The following is a 9,589-nucleotide window of genomic DNA, read 5'->3' on the forward strand; positions in this document are numbered from 1 at the left end:
GCAGCAGCCGCCCCAGCAGAACCACCGAGTCCAGAAGGAGATGGTGCCGGTGTCAACGTGGTTGGGCGCGCTGGTGGATGAATCGCTGCTGAGCTGCTAAACGTCGCTTGTGGGCTGGATCTTGGGAGAAATATGGAGCGGGGGTGTCAGTATCCTGGGAGGATGGTAGCAGTCGTTTTAACTGGCTGGAGGAAAGCCTGTCTTCTCCTGCTGGAAATTTCCTGGTGCGGCCGGAGGAAGGGGCTGCCTGCGTGGAGGCGGTGTGTTGCTGCTGCTCTGCTGAGCTCCGGAGGCGGTTGGCTGGGGCAGCCTGGAGGGTTGCTCGGGAAGAGGCTGATTTGCGCTGTTTTCCAGGAACAGGGACACACTGGTGCCCATGGACCACAGGTCCAGGAGCCCACATAGTGCTGGGGAAACTGGAGTGAAAGCAGACCCTCTGTGCCTGCCCCAAATGCTGCTCCTCAGAGGCTTCCCCTGTGTCACGGACTCATGGCTGAGCACTGGGTCACGTTCTGCTGTTGTACATTTGTCCCTGAGCGACTGGAAGCATCCGTAGCGTCCCGTGCTCCTGCCAACCCAACGGGAGAGCAGGTTTGCTGCAGAAGGCTCAGCACCCATGGGTGCTGGGCTCCTCAGGGCAGGAGGGCTTTGCTGGGCAGTCAAGCAGCAGCTTTTGGGCAATCACAGCCAGGGCTTAAAAACTCCCCCGTGCGAGTCGGTAGAGTCTGACCAAAGAAGGACGTGGACGTTGGGTGTCGTGGGCTGCCGCCCCAGCTCTGCTCGCGACCCACCGCCCCACGCTCAGCCCCTCACCCGCGGAGGAGAGCACTGCAGGGACTGGTGGGTGCTTCGAGGCCATGCTGGCTGCTGCTTCGCACCAGAGCGCAGGGAGTTGCGAGAATCCTGTCTTGTGAGCTACTGCTCTGATTTAAGCTGTGACATGGCCAAGGGAAGCAGTAGAAGGCAAGAGTCCCCTCTGCCCCCAGTAGAGTAATCTTCCTGCTTTTAGTGATTACTAGAAGGGGGGAGGAAGGCTGATGGTGTTTGGAGTGTGTTGTGGATCTCACGAGGAACAGATGGGAGAATCCAGCTCTGGAGCCCCCAACGTAGGAAAGCCATGGACCTGTTGGGGCAGGTCCAGGGGAGGGCCACAAAGATGCTGGGAGGGCTGGAGCCCCTCTGCTGGGAGGACAGGCTGGGAGAGGTGGGGGGGTTCAGCCTGGAGAAGAGAAGGCTCCGGGGAGACCTTAGAGCCCCTTCCAGTCCCTAAAGGGGCTCCAGGAGAGCTGGGGAGGGACTTTTTCCAAGGGCATGGAGCGATAAGACGAGGGGAAATTACTTCAAACTGGAAGAGGGGAGATTTAGATGAGATATTGTGAGGAAATTGTTGGCTGTGGGGGCGGTGAGCCCCTGGCGCAGGGTGCCCCGAGGAGCTGTGGCTGCCCCATCCCTGGAGGGGTTCAAGGCCGGGTTGGACGGGGCTGGGAGCAACCTGGGCTGGGGGGAGGTGGCCCTGCCCAGGGCAGGGGGGGGCACCGGATGGTCTTTAAGGTCCCATCCAACCCGAACCATTCTATGATTCTATGAATGAGGATCACAGAGGCTGTAGTTGTCCATCCCTGGGTGGTAAGCCCATGAGAGCTGCAGGGACCTACTAACTAAGGACCTTAAGGGATCCATTTTAAACTTTCCCCCTCACACCTGAGTGCCTACAATAGATTTACACCAAGAAAGAAAACACTTTGCCCTGTGTAAGAGCAACTCTTGCATTGCTGAAGAGCTGTTGTCAATGGGCCTCCAGCTAAACGTGTATGAGATGTAGCCTCACTACTTGCAAACAACACTAGTTTACCCTTATCAGCTGCTTTTTTTTTTTTTTAACTTTTTTTTTTTTTTAATCAATGAGCTTTTATACAACCTTTCTCTCCAGGGAAATGGAAGGAAGGAGATAAAGTGACAGCAATGTAGGGCTGCGATAATGGAAGGCAGCACTGAGCAGATCTGTGATGAGAGGAAGGCTGGTCCTCTGCAAGGGGAATTTACAATACGTTAAGCATTTATTATTTTAACCGGTTGCATCCCTTTGTCAATACCTTGCTCTCCTCCTGAGCTGAGAGATTTTGAATGCATCAGACAAATTCCAGTATGTCGTGTCTCAGTGAGGCCAGGAAAGCCCTCTGCTTTTTGGTGGGATCTCTCTCTATCTGCCTGGCGTCTGAAAGCTGTGGGAAGACCGATAGTCACCTTGGCCATGTCATGCTGGTGCATATGAAGAATATCTTCATCTATTTTATGCCCCAGGCTAAGGTGACCCCTTTACCCAGAGCTCAGAGGTAGGTGGATGTGTCCCATGGCCGTAATCAGGAATACAGAGGGGCAGGTGAGAACAGACTAAGGAGAGAGGCAGCTGAGAGATACTGCAGAGTGTCCATGCTGGAAACATTCCAGGGCAGGTTGGACGGGGCTCTGAGCACCCTGATCTAGTGGAAGATGTCCCTGCTCATCGTAGGGGGGTTGGACTAGATGGCCTTTAAAGGTCCCTTCTGACCCAAACCATTCTATGATTCTGCTTGGTAATTTTGAGCAGAAGGGCTTTGTCCTGAGCTGGCAGAGCTCCACACACGTTTCAGCAGCACCTCCACGGGCTCCCACCTGCGGTCCCGGCCCCGGGTACCCCTCGCTGAGCAGCGGGACCATCCGTACCGCAGTGCGGCTGCAGCCCAGCCTGCAAGCCCAGCGCCCGGAGCAGCCGCTCCATCCCAGCAGCCGCCACCTTCCCCTTCCCCAGCCTGCCCGAGGCTTCCACGCCAAAAAGGAGAAGTCAGGAAACACCTCCTGAACTTCAGGTTGCGGCTGGCCCCCGGGTGCCGCTGACCTTAGCTTGCCTTGCTCAGGAGATGCGCCTGCAGGACCGGCTCTGCACTGAATGTGTCCGGGTTTTAAATGAGTGCTCCGATAGCGAAAGACCATCCAACACCGCATCCGCATCTTCGTCTCGTCGCCTGCCGTTCCTTAGGGCCCGTATGCTAAAATGCTGGTGCTGCAGGAGAGCAGGAAACTTGGGGATATGGTAGGAAGTCGGAACTCAGCCTGTGGCTGCCCCTTCGGCGCAGAGGCATCTGTGCACGGGCGTCCCCAGGGAGATGCTGCGTTCAGTGTCGGGGAACAGAACCACGGAAAGGAAACAAGCTGTCGATGCAGTGAGTTGGGGGGAGAGTTGCCGCTGCTTCGCCTCGTGTTTAGGGGCTTAACACCGGAGCCGGGCACTTAGCCGGGCTTGCAAACGTGCTGACGTGCCCACTGAATTCAATGGCATGAAATCAAGAGCGCGCGGCACCTCAATATGCTTCAAAGCCTGGCTCGTGGCGCTGCACGGGTGCCCGGCCCTGTTGTGGTGACGCTGAGTCCGGGCAGGGTTCCCGGGGCAGCTCCCAAGGGTCCCTCGGGACACCCCACCTCCTGCCTCCCGCCCTGCTGCGGTGGGGTCCCTCTGCCGGAGCAGGCGAAGGGGGAGGCTGGTGAATTCGTTAGTGCCTCCTAAGCGTGCGGACACCATAGGGAACAGAGAAGGTGGCTGGTAGAAGCCGGTAAATGGTCTTTGCAAGGAAGAGATTTATATTGCATATAATTTCACACCTTGTCTTTTTTTTTTTTTTTCTTTTCTTTCTCCTTTGCATAACCTGTAACAAACGCATGTTTCCAGCCGGGCTGGAATAGACACGTCTGTCTTTTTATCTTGGCTGCACCCACTCTATTATAGCAGAAATGAGCAGAGCTCTTCAGCTAATTTCTCCACCTGGCTGCTCGACCCTGGCTAACTCCTCTCATTTTCTATTCTGCGACATTGGCGGCACAGCTGGTTCAGGAAAGCTTGTTTTCTTGGGGGCAGCGTGATAAGGACAATTGCTATTAAGAGGCACGAAACAAACAAAAGCATCTGACAGTTGTTCTCGGCCTAATTACCTCTAATTAAATAGAAGCAGAGCTGTCCATCAGTGGGGGAGAACAGTAGGTAGAGTGGTGTGGGTGGTGATTGGCTCTGGTGCCCCTCACTGGGGCTTTGGGGCTGGCTGAGACCCATGGCTGGAGGAGTGGTGGTGGTCTGATGTGGTGCTCACCAGCCTTGCACTCTTTTTCAGCTTGTGGCAAGCTGACGGGAATAAGTGACCCGATCACAATTAAAACCTCGGGGTCCAGGTTTGGATCGTGGATGACGGACCCTCTCGCTCCTGAGGGAGAGAACAAGGTAAGACCACGACAGCTTCATCTCGGTGTTCCCACCTCTGCTGCTGTGGCTGAGGTCTTTGAAAACTCATTACATGCAAGCACCAAAGCCCAGGGTGTGCCCTGTGGAACCCGTGGAAGGTCCTAATTCATCTGGTGGGGCTCTGCTGGCCGCCCCTGCAGCGGGAGGGGACCGTGGATCCTGCAGGGGGGGAGGATGAGGAGGGGGCTGAGCAGCCCCGTGCAGTGGTCCCTTCGCAGGGCAGGTGAAACTCACTGCAGTGATGGGCACGTGTGGTCTCAGAAGTGTCATTGTGAGGTCTGTGCCCCCTGTGGGAAGGAAAAATCAAATATTGGGTTTCGTGTCTGGGTTTGGCAGGCAGGAGGGAGCTGGGGCTGAGCAGAGGGACCCGCGGTCCCAGTCCTTGCTGCTCCTCTGCTGCCGGTGCCTCCGATAACGTCATCTGACTGCACTTGTCCTCCATCCTCCACCTTCATTGTTGTGAGGAATTAACTGACTGCAGCCGGAGAGAGATTTGTTTTGCTTTGTTTTGGTCTTTTTTTTTTTTTTTTTTCCATTCAGACCATTCAATTTTGATCCCAAGGAGGTAGGAGGCCAATAACTGGCTGAAAATCAATCCAGGCTTCCCATGACTGATGGAATGGAAAATATCTCGAGTGTTTGCTGAGGATTTGCAGGCAGCAAAACAAAACAAAAACCACAGAGCTTGGCTGCATGGTAATTCCCTCCTGCACACAGCATCCTTCATCGAAGGATGAAGGCACCAGCAAGGGCTGTATCAGGGCGGCTATTTTGAGAGCCTTGCCCCGTGATCGGCTTTCTGTAGCTGAGAGAGGACGAGGGATGCTCTGGAGAAGCCGCCCCCGGGGATGGCTCCATTGGCCCGTGGATGTGCAGCAATGGTGCTGCGGTGACTTGAGATGTTGGGCTCTTTCCCTCCGGCAGCCAACTGGTTTCCCAATACACCTCCATTTTTCATGGTTATTAAACAAAATTTCACCTATAGCCCCGAATTATGAAGTGAGCCGGGAAGACTTTACCCACATCAGATCTTGTTTTGCTCAAGAGAGGGGACAGACTTGTCCCCTTCGGGCTGCGGTTGCCACATCCCTCGGCACTAACGTGATTTATACACCTGTGAAGGAAGAGTCAGGCCTGTTGCAGCTGAAGCTGTTGATCAAATGCTAAAGCTTTTTGCTGTGTCTTCAGAGAGTTTTGTCTCAAACCAATATTTTTTTAATATTTTTATTACCCATGCCTTTTTCTGCAGTGTATTTTTGTCACGAGAGTAGACAAGCGGTTTTCTCTGGACTGTAGCTCAAGCTTCACGAGCATGTATGTGTATATAATATATAAATCTACTGTGAATTTTATTAGAAACACGCAATTAAGTGAACTTCATTGGCCGCCCGGCAGAGCGGGAAAGTGGGGATGGGGAGAGACGGGCAGTTTATCATATCCGTCTTACGTCGCCAAGCCCCAGGAGGCGGTGGGTGGTTCGTATGGTCGTTTGTTCGTGTCATGAAATCATTGAACGCTACGGGGGAAAATTGGGAGTCCCGCAGGAGCAGCGAGGCAGCGGGTGGATGCTGAGCGCCGGGGTCGATGCGGATCGGCAGGAGAAGGTTGCTCCAAGCCAGGCGGTGCGACGAGACGTTGCTCTCCATCCATCTCTGCTTCTCCAAAGCACGAAATGCCGTTGGGTCCTGCCGCCTTGCAGCCCCAGCCTGGTGATAAGGGGTTCTGCTCTTCTGGGCTTCTCTTTGTCTCTCTAAAAACAGAGCGCGATGCATTGGCATGCCTAATTTTTTTAATACCAAATAATGAAATGGGAGCAGCAGAGAGAAAATCAGTTTTCTGGGTTGTTTTGTGTGTGGGTTTTTTTTTTTTTTTTTTTTGTAATTTCCCAAGCTGGTTTAGTTGAACGCAGGCTTTTCATTAAGTGAGGGATGCTCTCCCGCAACGTCTGACAGCAGAAGCTCTCCCAGGCTGCAGGCGCTTCTCTGCCGTGGGCGCGGGGACACGCGTGGTTTTTCGCTGGTGCTTTTGCAGCCACCCTCAGCCCCACAGTGGGGGGGTGAAGATCAGGGCCATTAGCCACACGTCCATTCCCCACCTCTGCAGCGTTTCCAGGGGGGTAACGAGGGAGGGCTGAAGTTCCCTACAAAGTTTTTGCAGACCCCACTTGGCCTTTCAAATACAGCAGCCAAAAGCCGTTGACGTGCGCACACCGTGTGGAAATGTTGGTCTGCTCTCCTCGGGGACCCTGGAGGCGGCCGAATTGCAGAGACGACGCCGTCAGGTTTTGCAAGGGGTTTGCAAAAGAGGTTTGCACTACAGCATTACCCAAATCTGCACCCTTAAAAGCTTCCCTCTTGCTATTTAATTGACTTTTCCCCCTTCCTAAAGAGTTAGTACAGAAAGCAGTTATTTTATTTTTAGGCAGCGACTGCGCACAGAATGCCACTCACTGGCTGGGTATTCCTTCTTGGTACTAACTGCACAGCTTTCTCATTTGCCTCGGAATTGGTTTCATAGGACAAAAGCTTTTTTTTCTTTTCCCCGGAGTCTAGGCAGTGTCCCTAGTGAAATGGCGCTTAAATGATGATCCAAAATCTCTCCCCCATCTACCAATAGCAAGATTTTGATGTCTTTGTCTCTCATATTTTAGCGGCCTTGGTTTCAGCTTTTGATGCAGAAGTGTATGATTTTTAAACCAATATGGACTTTGCCTGAATTTCCTTGACAATGAGCGATTGCATCCATCGCTTCTGCATGCCAAATTAATGGAGTTCTGCACAGCAGCTGGTATCGTTCACTGAGTGCTACCACGGTGGGGCTTACGGGAAGCAAAAGCAGCATCAACGTAATATGCTGGGTTTAGCCGGAGACAAGACGTTAATTGCCCTCTGGAAGGACAAAGTCCATCCCGCAGCACTCTCGGGGAACCTCTTAAGCTCCCAGGTTCCCGGGAAATGCCAGATTACCCCCCGGGAAAGCTTTGTTATTCAAGTTGATTTCTTGGCTGATTTCAGGTTCCAAAAATTGGGTTTATTTCTGGGCATAGGTGACGGGCGTTGGCCATGTCATTTTGCAGCAGGTTGGATTCCTTGCTCTGGATTTCGCTCCCAGCTCAGTTTCTAGGGGGATGCGCAAAGGGCTCAGCTGCGTCTCTGCTGTTTTCTAACCCCACGTGTTTGTGTTGCTCGCCCAGGTCTGGTACATGGACAGCTACCACAACAACCGCTTCGTCCGTGAGTATAAATCCATGGCAGATTTCATGAATACTGACAATTTTACCTCTCACCGTCTCCCTCACCCGTGGTCGGGCACCGGTCAAGTGGTCTACAATGGCTCCATCTATTTCAATAAATACCAAAGCCACATAATTATCAGGTTTGACTTGAAAACAGAGACCATTCTCAAGACTCGCAGCCTGGATTATGCCGGCTACAACAACATGTACCACTACGCCTGGGGTGGCCACTCGGACATTGACCTCATGGTGGACGAGAACGGGCTGTGGGCCGTCTACGCCACCAACCAGAACGCAGGCAACATTGTCATCAGCAAGTTGGACCCCAACACCCTGCAGAGCCTCCAGACCTGGAACACCAGCTACCCGAAACGCAGCGCCGGGGAGGCCTTCATCATCTGCGGCACGCTCTACGTCACCAACGGCTACTCGGGAGGTACCAAGGTGCACTACGCCTACCAGACCAATGCCTCCACCTACGAGTACATCGACATCCCCTTCCAAAACAAGTACTCGCACATTTCCATGTTGGACTACAACCCCAAGGATCGGGCCCTCTATGCCTGGAACAACGGGCACCAAATACTTTACAATGTCACCCTCTTCCACGTCATCAGGTCCGACGAGTTGTAGTCCATCCTTGTTTAGAAACTGATTTAGGGGAGAAAAAAAAAAAAGGGAAAAAAGGGAGAAAGGAATTAAAAAAAAAACCCTAATATCGAGGAAATACACTTTAAGTAAATATATTAAACAGCTGCCAAAACTAAGACCAACGTCATGGAGGATTATCAGCATAAACCTGACAGATCAGCATTACCTCTACATTTCTAGAAGTCTGGCCCTGTGTTATGGACTCACGAATAACCATGTACTTGCAGCTGGAACTGCACTTAAAGAACCACTTCAGTTTGGGGTTTTGTTTTGTTTCTGTTCCGATAGCAAACCTATAGTACATACTCAAGAAGTAAGGCAATGACTGTTGAAAGTTTATCCTTGGGAGACTCGCTCTCTTCTGTGTGTGGGTTGCATGGACATTTCCCCGACATCACGGTCAGCTGTGATGGATGTGTGATTTGTATTTCTGAGCAGAACAAGCTGACCCGTGAGGAGCTCTCGCTGTCTCAACAAGACCTATCACAGGTTAGTTTTCTTCGCCTTCCATTGCAGCTACTGTCTCTCAACTGTGTTCTTGTCACTTAGATTAACTGTGCTGAGACCCGAAGTAGCTCATGGATCTGTGTCTTAGTAACTATTAAACACGATGGTTTAAGTATGTATTATGAACAAGTTGTTGTACCCATATTGTTTGAACTTATGTATTCAGCAAATATATTGTATAATGTATGTCTGTTATTTACCAGAGGTGGCAAAACTTTGTATGTCCAGTTTATGCAATGAATGTTGTAAATGCAATGATGTAGTTTGGATTAATAAATGATGGTTTTGTTTCTAAAAAGAAAAAAAAAAAAGATCAGTGTTCACCCTTATACACAGATAACCAATTTCATGTTGATAATTACAAGAATATTCTCTTACTGTTATACTATCTACATAGCATTATGGTGGTTGGAAACTGCTTCTGTGGAAATTCTGTGGCATCAGATTCCCATGGGAAGCCCTGTTTATGGAAGTGTGAAGGTAATTAATTTTTTTTAAGAGGAAAACTTTGTACTATCCACAGTTATCTAAGGAACAATAAAAATATTAGGAGACTTCCCTGCTTTGTTCATTGTCTTCTCTGTACTAGTGACCAAGGAAGGGACTCTTTGTCGGAGGGGAGCGATAGGATGAGGGCTAACGGTTTTAAACTGAAAGAGGGGAGATTTCAGAGAATGACAGGGGTTGGAAGGGCCCCCTGGAGCTCCCCCATCCCACCCCCCGCCAGAGCAGGGGCACCTCCGGCAGTGGCACAGGACACCTCCAGGCGGGTTTGGAATGGCTCCGGAGGGGGAGACTCCCCCCCTCTCTGGGCAGCTGTGCCAGTGCTCTGCCGCCCGCACGGGAGAGAAGTCCCTCCTCAGGTTGAGGTGGAACGTCCTATGGTCACGTTTGTGCCCGTTCCCTCTTGTCCTGTCACTGGGCACCAC

General features: G+C 51.9%; 1 protein-coding gene across 2 annotated transcripts in view; it reads left to right on the top strand.

Annotated features, from left to right (window-relative positions):
* Positions 1-9,208, top strand: part of OLFM1 (olfactomedin 1) — a gene marked incomplete at its 5' end in the record, with an annotated part of 35,111 nt that extends 25,903 nt beyond the window's left edge. For both annotated transcript variants that reach the window (XM_082492474.1, XM_082492473.1), the window contains 2 exons: positions 4,140-4,246; positions 7,461-9,208. In XM_082492474.1, the coding sequence (XP_082348600.1) occupies positions 4,140-4,246; positions 7,461-8,135 (782 nt within the window). In that variant the 3' untranslated portion in view covers positions 8,136-9,208. The remainder of the gene's footprint in view (positions 1-4,139; positions 4,247-7,460) is intronic.
* Positions 9,209-9,589: the final 381 nt, after the last annotated feature.

This window comes from Vanellus vanellus (assembly GCF_965231255.1).
Source record: "Vanellus vanellus genome assembly, chromosome: 18".
NCBI lineage: Eukaryota > Metazoa > Chordata > Aves > Charadriiformes > Charadriidae > Vanellus > Vanellus vanellus.